Source organism: Toxotes jaculatrix, chromosome 21 (genome assembly GCF_017976425.1).
Source record: "Toxotes jaculatrix isolate fToxJac2 chromosome 21, fToxJac2.pri, whole genome shotgun sequence".
Taxonomy (NCBI): Eukaryota; Metazoa; Chordata; class Actinopteri; family Toxotidae; genus Toxotes; species Toxotes jaculatrix.
In genome coordinates, this window is record NC_054414.1 from 15,433,368 (window position 1) to 15,444,314 (window position 10,947).

Here is a 10,947-nt window from a genome sequence, read left to right on the forward strand (position 1 = left end):
CTCGTGCTGCTGATGAGAGCAATGATGATAATGATGGAGATGATGAACATGATGATGGAGAAGATGACAGTCATCCTCGGAGACTGTCACGAGAACACATCTGGAGAGGATCACATCTGGCCGGCACGTTAACTGCCCCCCTCCTCTCCTCCCCCCATAACTGCACACGCGTCTCCCCCCGGTCCATTCTAGCCGTGATGGAGTCCGTGCAATGCATAGCGTGCAGGTTTTTACTCACCCCAAGTGCCGCCAGTCTCCGTCCGATCGCGTGTCCTACCGTGTGATTTAACGAGAGAGAGAGGGCGAGCCGTGGGCGCATCCACCCCCCACCAGCGCCATCCAGCGCTCCGGTCGCGGCACGCCGCTCTCGCGATACCGTGCCATCTTCCAGCTCTGCGTTTGTGAGTGTGTGACGTAGCGGTTTTATCAGGCGGTTTGCTCAGCCCGATGCCGCCGCCTCCCGGGCACGATAGAGGATGGTACAGTGCACGGAGCAGGTTGCATGTAACTACTTGTAACTTTTATTAAACTACCCAACAATACATAGAAGTAAAATATTAATTCTGACATACTACACGTATGTGTAGTACATCTAAACACGTCATGTTGACATGTTAAGTATAGTTCTTCCACCTCTCACCTCTGCATGCAGGAGTCATCTGTGTAAATGCTGCCATTGGAGACCTGCCAGCACCAGTTTACAGTCACAGCCTGAACACACTGACTATTCATAGTGCAAGTGAGATGTCCTGGGGGCACCTTTTAGTTTGGCAGAAGGTGAGCAAGAGAAAAAAAAAAAAAAAAGATTAATTTTCAATAAGTCAGACCTTGACACGTTTACTAACTTTGCAGCTAAACTTTATATTTTTGATCAGTCTCAGCTTCTTAGTCACAGCAGGGCCGGCTCAAGAATTTTTGGGGCCCCTTGGCAGAGTTTTCTCGTAAATCAAAAGAAATGATATATCTGGAGCTTTCTACCACATCTCACAGTTTTCATCAGTGCATGGAGTTTGGAGTCTGCTGTCATGGAGAAGGCTTAGGAGCCATCATTTGAGTTACGTATGAAACTTTGGTTATTTGAGAACAGGTAGTTGCATATGAGAGGGAAGCATGGAATCAGCTGAGCAAACTCCATTCACTGAAGACTGTGGTTGAAAGCTCCAGAAAGAGACAAAGTGGATGATTTCAAAAATTAGTCCATGACCAAGCACAACCACTCTTCACATGAGAAGCAGTCAGGCGTTCTGTAAAGGGGAACTTTATTGCATAAATACATTGTTTTAAGAGTGCAGAGTGCTTATCTGTTTCTGTTCACACAGGTCTCACAGTAGCTCCCAGAATGCAAAATCATAGTAAGACTCATTCAAAGTTGAGGATGAAAAGGTAAGAAAACACAGAGGAGACCAGGGGAGATACTTTTCCATCAAGTCATTTTTAAATTGTTTTTGTTCATTTCATTTTCCATGCAATTAAAGTACATTTCAGTATGTGTTAATGGGAGCCTCAGCAGTTCTAACAGTGCTTATGTTGTCAGTGTATGTGGTGTAAATTAGGATACTCTCTTATATGAAGGTGTATTCTTCATGTATGTGTGTGTGAGTTCTAGATCATGTACTTTTAATGTTTGTAAGTTCCAGGCTACATGAAGTGTAAGGACACCTTTGTCTGCATGCGTGTTCACAGGTCATCTGTCTCTCCATCGAAGGGGATGTTGTCCAGGTCCATGTGGATGTGTGAGTTGTCCTCACTGCAGACCCAGCCTATGGGTGTGCGGTTGAACGAGGGGCGTGAACGAATGTCGGCCTGCATGGTGGGCAGAGGCTCCGGCTCCTCGGGGGCAACGTTGATCTCTGGGAGCTCAAAGGTCAGCATCTTAGACGCCTTGTCAAAGCCGCCGAATGGGAGTGCCGTCCTGGGGAGGAAAAGGGAAAAATTAGGATGCTGAGAGACGAGGTAACATCGGGATTAGCGCCTCTGGTACTGTGCAGTGCAGCACAGCAACTTTGAGCTTCCAAGTTTTGTTACAAGAACTTCATCCACACACTACATTTAATATGATTTTTGACATGCTCTTGTTTACGGAAATATATAAGTGAATTTCCCACATTAAACGTAGTTTGATGGTTGTATCAATGGATGCACAAGTCTAGGGGACCAGTGGGTCAGGGGGGCCCAGGGGTCTCTTTATGAACTGACAGTTAATATTTCTTGTTAAAAGTCATTCAAATGAATACAAAGAGGCCATAAAGACGTGCAAAATGACCACAAAGAGACACAAATCAACCATCAAGACCCACAAAACGACCACAGTGATACACAGAACAACCACAAACAGACGCAAATCGACTATCAACGACATCTCTGAGTCGTGTTTGTGTCCCAGAGAGTCTGAGAGCGCCAGTTCACCTGTGTAATGTTACTGAAGTCGTTTTGTGTCTCTTTCAGCCTGGGTGTCTTCCTCCTCTGTGAGAGGAGTGGGAGGGCCTTTCACATATCTGTATGTCTGTTGTCTCATAATCTGTCCGTGGCTGGTTGTTTATTGCTTACTCAGACCCACTAGTAATTACAAAGGATACATCTACTCGTTTCCATCACTTCTTGTGTGTGTGTGTGTGTGTGTGTGTGTGTGTGTGTGTGTGTGTGTGTGTGTGTGTGTGTGTGTGTGTGTGTGTGTGTGTGTGTGTGTGTGTGTGTGTACCTGTTGAAGCTCTTGTACTGAGGCAGTTCTGGGTGGATCTGGATGGGTCCCGGCATACAGGCCTTCATGGTGGCTGTCAGCTCCTCGTTGCCCTTCATGGCCCGTTCCCATGGCGATATGTAGGTGCGTACATACTCCTTCCTCCTCCTCTCCTTCTCCTCCTCCTCATCCACTTTTTCCTCCACCACTGAGACACACAGGGGCAGGGAGGAAACAGGGGAAGACCAGATAGGTGAAGAGCAAAATCTTAACAGAAAACATCTTAAATACTGAAAAGGGACATGAAATGTAAAAAATGCATCTCTGGCCCTACCTTCTTCTTTTGGCATCTCAGGCTTTGGTGGAATAGGGGGAGGGGACATCAGCAGGTTCTGGAGGTTCTGCTGGAAGACATAAAAGGAAGATATAGTCTGATCAGCACACGCATATATACGCCAACGCGCACACACACTCCCTTTCTCTCCTTCACTCTCACCATGTTCTCGTTGGTCACGATGAACTTCTCAACTCTCTGCTGCCTCATCCTGAACATCTTGGAGCCCTTGTTCTTGAGCAGGGAGAGCTCCTCCAGCATCACATCCTTGGGCGTCTTGATCTTGGTGCCCAGGTCGAACTCAGTGGCCTCGGGGTCTGACTCATCATCTGACCGGAAGACGGAGAAGGAGGAGAAAGAGGAGGATAAAATGAAAGGACTGAATGTGGAGTAGCAGGTGGGTGTGTGTAGAGAAAAGGAAGGAAAATTGTCAGGGTTTACCCATATGTTGAGAAAAATGCTGTGTTATAGTGGTATAAAGTGCATTGAATAAAAAGCTGTAAACAGATTGTAATGTTTTTTACACTAAGAGCATCTGTCCATATAGAGCTCAAAAGTTTAAAAAAAAAAAAAAAAAACATCTTATGAAGGCAGTAATCCCACTAGCATACTAAATGTAATCGCTCCATCCCTGTTTCAAGAACTGTTCACTCTTTAATATCGGTAGAAGTGCTTTTAAAAAATGAAATGCAATATATAAATTACATTTTCTTGGCTTGTTTTTCCTTCGAGAATGAGCACTAACTTTGAAGTGCATTGCTTTTGATGCAACAATTCCATATATTAATTTATTACCTGCATCAAGGAGATATGTTTTTTTACTCTGTTTAATTGTCCAATAACTAGTTCCCAAGATACATTTTTTTAAAAGTACAGATTTTATTTCAAATTCGGTTTAAAATTCAGGCACAGTTTGACATTTTACTTGAACGAAATAACCCTGGCTCTTGAATTCCGTGATGATTCATCACTGTGAACAATTTCTAATCATTTGTTATTAAAATAATAGATTGAGAGGATTGTGCAGGCTTGGCGGAGGTACTGTATACAGTCTGAGCTGTGCTCTCTCCTGTCAACTAAACCCATTTGGCAAATTAAAAGGTGGGTTTACCTTCCAGTATATGTCTGATATTGAATCAGGGATGTATAAGACTGTAAAGGGCATACTTTTATCCTCTGGCTTTCATACCATCCTTGTTGTGATGAATTACAGTTGAAACCTGTTGTGCTGTGTTGGAGGATGTGTGTGTGTGTGTGTGTGTGTGTGAAACCAGGGGAGCTGTAGGCATTACTAGGCCAAAGCAATATAGAAGAAAAGGGGCACTGGGGAATGTCACAACAGGTTTTCTGGAACTGTTTATGGAGGGAAATCCTTACAGCACACCACCTCTCTCGCTCTCTCCTCCTCTCTTGCAGAGATGGAGAGATCGGATGGATTTTACTGCTCCACAGAGCTCCTCATAAAACACTCTTCTCATCCACCACATACACTCTGATATCACTCATAACACCTGGAGTCCAGCCATAAACCAACACACACACTCGCACGAGCACATCTATAAAGCAGGGAGTTGGCATTGCAATGCTGCGGAGAGCTGTTAGCAGTACCTCGTAAATCAGACTTGTGCAAGTGGGTGTGTGTTAAATGTGTGTGTGTGTGTATGTGTGTGTGAGAGAGAGACAGAATGAGAGAAAGAGTGAGAGAATAATTGCGGCTGCTGAGCAGAGCGAACTCTCCCATGGGGATATTGATTAGAGCGTTAATTCAGAAGAATGTGAAACTGGAGCTGGCTGCTGACTGGGAGGAAATTGGACAGACTGACAGAGGCAGGGGGTGGACAGATGGACAACATACAGAGGGACAGAGGCACGGGACGAACTGTCAGAACGACACAGTGGCAGGGATGATGGATAGATGAGTGGGCATTAGCTGGAGCGAAATAAGGGATAAGCAGGATAAGCTCCTGAGCGACTGACTGACCGAAAACAAACTGGTGGAAAGATGTGGCCACAGATGTGACAGCAGAAGGAGTAGTAGAGACAACAGCAAGGATCACAAGCGTGGAACAGATTGTTGAATGACAGATTTGAGCATGTGCACAGACACTCAAAAAGCAGATAGCAAGCTCAGGGATTTGGTTGGTGTTCATAAAAGTAATATACAAGTAAATGCCAGTTTTGATTCTTCATTAATTCTTTAAGTTGTTGATGCTCAGCGGTGGAGTCTTGAGTATTCAGATTCTTAAGTAAAAGTCCTATAATATGTTGTAATATGACTCTATTACAAGTAGAAGTTCTACATTCAAAATGCAGCTGGTTGAGGTGGAGCACTTTGGCAGTTTGATATAGAAAAATGATTTAATAATAATGAATTAGTTGAGTGAAAATTATAATTTCAAAGTGAAGTATAAGTACCTTAGAACTTTGCTTAAAACAACAAATGATTAAATGTACTTAGTGACTCTCGTGCTGACAATGCTTTTTGTAGCTGCACCATCTCTTTTTTATGGAAACATTGCAAATGCCATCTGCATCACCATTTACATATTTCCCTAAAGTTCAGCCATGTCTGGTTTTTTATGTCAACGTTGGAATCTCCACTAGGCATAAAAATAACATTCTGTGGGTTTGAACAATGTTCAGCTGCACAGCAAGAGTTTGAACAGATGGACCTACTGGTGGTTCTGGCAGAGAGAAATGCATTAAACATTCTTTTTGTTTCTGGTCTTTTCCTAAAGTAAGTCTCAAGAAAATCTTTGTTTGCACAGGAAGTGATTTTTGGAAAAAAATAAAAGGAGAATTTGGGCTTTCACATAAGCAGCCATTGCCAATGTAGCTCAAAAAAGAAAAGAGCACAATTTTATAAAGCAAAGTGAAAAAAAAAGTCAGCAGACTAAAATAAGGCAGTACATACTCTACAGTGATAACCACTTAGTTCAAATAACCATATACTGTAAATTCCAGTTTGTAGATGTGGATAAAATATCAAGACATAAACTATTTGCTGAATTTTTACAAGCTGAAATAATTCCAGTTCCAGTTTACACACAGCCTCAAACAAATACAGTGGGAGCAGAATCACAGTCTGGTATTTTGTGTAGCCTCTAATGGTGACAGATTTGCAGCTGCTCTGCCATCTGATAATGAGCCGCATAACTCCAGGAGATGCCACATGGATGTTAGATATTGTGTTACTGCTTGGAAATTGTGTGTGTGTGTGTCTGTGTGTTCTTATTTAATTGCAGTGTCATAAGATGCAACACATGCAACGATATACACTCACACAGTTTTAGTTTACAGACACAGATTGTGCAGATAGCGGACACCAGAGAGCAAAACTTGCAGTCAGATTTGACATTTACTGGGCTGGTTGATCAGATCACAGGGGAGATGAGGGAAGGTCTTCGAGGAATGAGGATGGAGAGGTCCGGCAGAATGTTTCAGGTTTACATTCTTTGTGTGAACGCGTGATCTGAATGCTGTTTGAGAGTGTGTGGGTGTGTGTGTGTGTGTTTTACCATTCTGGCTGATGTTGGACAGGTCAGTGATGATCTTGTTGGCCTTCTTCCTCTTGTTAGAAGGGGCAGGAGTTGTGAGAGGCATGGCTACATTACAGGACACAGAAACATCATCTTCATCAACCATTCATACCTTTCATATTATAAGTGTGGCTTTCAACAGTCTGAGTTTGCTGCTATGATAACTCCAGTCCAGTTAATGAGTTTATGTGTTTTCAAAATGTTGTAATTCAATACAACTGATTGTAAATCTTTTACTTAAGCGATTTGTGCATTGTTGGTTGACCTCTGCCCAAGAACTACAGATGAAAATTTGCTCGTTATATTGCACATTGCAATTGAACAAAAATTTCAATTGATTCAGCGGCAGTGGACTAGTTATAATAGATTCTAGGTAATCTCACTTCATCTTATCCACGCAGTTGCTGTCCTGAGACCCAGAGTGAGACTATTAAAAAGCCTGGTAACATAAACCAGCTTCACTGTAAGGCCTTTTTTGAAATTTTTGGTACACTAAGCAATGAGTAATATACCAGATTGTATCACAATATCAGTGGCTTAAACATGAAATACAAATGCATTTTAAATGTTCAACAGAGTGCTTTGTTCGGCATTTGTCTTTAGGTGTGCTGTCAGCAAAATGGCTCAATCACATGCTGTAAGAGTGGTTTAATCAGATATTAAGAATTATTGGCCAAATGCTAATTTGGTCTGTCTGGTGTCTAGCAGAGAGACCATGACAGAATTAGCAACAAGACACTGACAGACAGTGAAATGTGATACAACAAAAGTGTGGAACCTATCCATAAATACTCAAGAAGAAGGTATAAATTGATTACCAAGACTTATTTGTGTATGATGAAATTGCACATCAGTTCCCAAACGCTAGGAAGCTCTAACAAAAAACCTCTCTGGGTTCCCTAATTAAGTTAAGCACACTTTTTAGCGCGGTGTATAGCCCCCACATGCCCTAGAGGACACCAATTCCCAGTGGTAGCTCGTGTCTCTCTTGACTAACCACTCAGATGGGGTCTGGCAGTATGTCGCTGTCTATTGCACAGGTCAAAAGCAATTATGTAAGGCTGGAGGTGAGTCCCAGTACAAGAGAAAAAGCTGGAGAGAGCGTCTACAGGGAGACAGTTAATGTAATTGCTTTTCATCCGCTGTAATTGAAGCTCATTTCCTAGCTGGGGATTCAGTCCTGTGTGAGCTATTTTTATGAACCCATGTTCTATACCTCTGCGATGAGAGGGACTGTAATCAGCATGAGACACACATACAAATGCACCAGCACACACACACAAACACACACACACACACACAGATTTGCTCTCAAATAGCTTATCTCTTGTGATTAATGTGAGTCTGTGGCTGTAGATTACAGGTGTTTTTGGGAGTTCTGGGAAATGCAAGGTGGAGGGAAATGGCTGTGCTGATGGCGGCTACAGGAGCTGTGTGCGAGGACCTGGGTCCTGTTACCGCCTCACTGAGTGAAGAGGCGCTCCTGTCCCCCCACGACCAGCCTGTTTTAGCTCCAGATAAATCTCGAGGGGACAGCTGGGGAGGAAGGGCATCAGTAAGCACATTCCCAAATACACACATACATCCATCCCCGAGGACTAAAAACTCCACTGCAGAGGGCCACATTCCTCACCTACCACAGTGTTAGGTAAGAAGTAGTGAAGAAGAGGAAAGTCGTCCACCATCTGGCTCTCATGATTCAGATTTGGTTTATATGTATATTTAAACAAATTATCTATTTACTCAAGAAATTGTAACTCTGCAATGTAATTGTCAAACTGTGTATGATTTAGGGTGAATTTCATGAGCAATTACTGTGACTTTGAACAAAACAAACAGTCCATTCTGCAATATTAAGTTGAGCATCTGCTTCTGATTCCCTCATTCATTAATTCATCTATTACAGAGGCCTCCTCAGGGTCACATACACATACTTCAGCCGAAATCTGCTCACCACAGGAATCAAGTTAATTTGACCATAACTGTCTCCTTGTTCTTAAGGAGGATACAGAAGTATTTGACAACTCAGTGACCATCAGGGCAAGATAATCCACAAACACTCAAGGCATGTCTGAGGAAGATTTCTTTGAGTTTTATCCATGCCATGACACATTTTCAGTTCTCAGACATCTTACCTAAGACCTAGGTATCCACAAGAAGACACAAGTCCCAGAAGGTCCCGGAAAAGGTTTGTGTCAGGAACAGGAATATAGATTCCCAGGTGGATTTGTGTCCCACAGTTTGTATTGTACTGCCTGCCCTCTTCTTTGCCCCAGAGAGAGTGAAACCCTATCGGCAGGGCTGCTGCGGTGCTATGGACCAGGCCTGGAGGTGTGGGGGGGAGAGGGGGTGTAAATTGAGCAAGGGGTAAAGAGGGAGGTGGGTGTGGTGTTTCGAGTTCAGAAGTTGGTAGGATGAGTGATAATAGCAAACTGATGGTTAATTAACTTTATTCATCAATTGTATTTGATAATCACAGAAAGTTGTTGAAAGTCCAGGTATTGTGATTGCAAAGATCACTTTTGGTCTTCAGCTTAGATTTTTATATCACCAGAGGAGCATTAAATCTAAAATCTGATCCTGAAAGTCATCTGTTGTCAGTGAAGTGATTCAAAGATTGGCCTGATGGCTGTAGTGATTTCTTTCAGCTTGTGAACCAGAAAATATCTTTCTTCCATGTCACTTGGTTTGTATGGATCTGAGAACATTTATGTTTTTGCTTTTTGCTCACAGTCTCCTTGTAGGTCCTCCTGCATCTAGGAAACCTTTGATGATTTGCAGCTTCATGCATGGTGTGTGCAGATGTGTCTGGCAGCGGTTTTACCTGTATCATCATGTTAAGTCAGCTTCTCATCAGTCCCATGATTTTTCTTTTTTCTTTTTTTGAAGTTTCAACCAATTTTTCAGGTATTTGATTAAAAACCAGATGCTGGATAAATGAAAGTTTGAGGTTATTGAAAAGGTAAGGGATCACTATTTATGTCATCCTGTGGAAGACACAAAATTTCATGGCAATCCATCCAGTGGTTCTCGAAAGACATTTCTCACAAGTCCGGAAATCGAACTCCCAGGGTGAAGGTTTATTATCGAGCTGTTTGATTATTCTCTTCCAAAACAGTAACCTTAAAATGATCAAACAAAATGAGATTGAGTATGATCATTATTTGTATCCTGCGTGATCTGACCTGCCCCTAAACCCTGACCCTTGACCCCAAACACTGGACTCTGTTGACCCAGAAAGACGGTGTAAGGAGAGAGCCTCTTTGGCAGAGCAGTGAGAGGAGACAGGATGTATGAGGTAGCACTTCCCCTCCACTCACAATCACATTGTAAAAAAGCCATCAGAATTAAGTGTCTAGCATCGGGCCAAATAGCTGGAGATTAACAGCTCCAAAAATAGGTGAAATGGGCTGTGTGTGTGTTTGTGTGTGTGCAGTTGAGCGGGAGAGGAATTATCAGAGATGAGGAGCGAGACCGAAAGAGGAGAATTGTAGAATTAATTTGGTAATATGGCCAAGAGTTAAAAGAGCCACTTCAGTCATTACTGTAAGTGCAGTTACAGCTTTTATGTATTTCTAAAATCAAGTGACCTCATTTGTTGAAAAACGAATATGCTGCACGCTGCAGGGATTTTTGCCTGTGTTGTTCCTTCCACTAGCACAGCAGCTAAGCTTACCAGTGGACCTGAACAGGACTAAAGTTAGCTGCTAAAGTTAGCCCCATCTGTCACCTGATCCCAGTCAAGGGTCATAGGTTAGAGCCCGTTCTGTGTCCATGGTTGGGTTTCACAGCTCCAAGGCCATCAGGTGGCTGTCATTAAACTGCTTTGAAATGTAGGCCAACAATCCTACAAGGCCTTTTTCAACTACACTGATCAGATATTTACACTGAAGTACAAGAATTAATTCAATAAATTAATTTAATCTCTTCTCATTCAGGTGGATGACCAAATACACTGTATGTTTACAGTTAGAATACAGAAAATTGAATGTAAAACATGACAAGAAAGGAAAACCCCATATATATTTTATCCTCAATGGGTGTGTCTTAGTGTTACTTTACATGTTACTGACATTTTACCAATGTGAAATCTATGATGAGACAAGGGAGGAGACCATTAACTGTGGTGGTGCAACATGTCTTGATGGCAGGTCCTACAGTGCCTCCATGTGGTGAGAGTTTTAAAAACATCTCCTTGGTACCTAAACTATTGCCTTACACATGTTTAATCTCTAAACCACCTGAAGTCTGGGAGAACTACTAAGCTGTTATATTAGTCAGTAAATGCCTGAAAGAGAGAAAAGGATGAAAACTAATGGGAGGAGGAGATACTGGGGCCTGGTGTGGGAGCCGGTGGTGACGTAGGTGACAGAGGAAGAAACAGAGTGACAGCTGAG

The 10,947-nt window shown here is 42.6% G+C and overlaps 1 protein-coding gene across 2 annotated transcripts; it reads right to left on the reverse strand.

Moving 5' to 3' along the window:
* Positions 1 to 1,261: 1,261 nt before the first annotated feature.
* On the reverse strand, positions 1,262 to 8,822 carry myoz1b (myozenin 1b). 2 transcript variants are annotated; one of them, XM_041029140.1, is made up of 6 exons: positions 8,686 to 8,822; positions 6,530 to 6,616; positions 3,174 to 3,340; positions 3,012 to 3,078; positions 2,699 to 2,885; positions 1,262 to 1,912 (listed from the first exon to the last, which is right to left on the reverse strand). In XM_041029140.1, the coding sequence occupies exons 2-6, from the start codon at positions 6,612 to 6,614 to the stop codon at positions 1,678 to 1,680; spliced, it is 741 nt and encodes a 246-aa protein (XP_040885074.1). In that variant the 5' UTR covers positions 6,615 to 6,616; positions 8,686 to 8,822; the 3' UTR covers positions 1,262 to 1,677. The 2 variants fall into 2 exon arrangements, with proteins under 2 accessions (XP_040885074.1, XP_040885073.1); XM_041029139.1 differs by having other exon boundaries at positions 3,012 to 3,081.
* Positions 8,823 to 10,947: the final 2,125 nt, after the last annotated feature.

What these genes read in the sequence shown, in the direction of transcription:
- myoz1b (XM_041029139.1), bottom strand. Translation starts at nt 6,614, where the DNA reads ATGCCTCTCACAACTCCTGCCCCTTCTAACAAGAGGAAGAAGGCCAAC. An exon ending in TGAGATGCCAAAAGAAGAAG is followed by an intron (nt 2,886 to 3,011) that starts GTAGGGCCAGAG and finishes TGTGTGTCTCAG; the next exon opens with TGGTGGAGGAAAAAGTGGAT. An exon ending in CAGTACAAGAGCTTCAACAG is followed by an intron (nt 1,913 to 2,698) that starts GTACACACACAC and finishes TTTCCTCCCCAG; the next exon opens with GACGGCACTCCCATTCGGCG.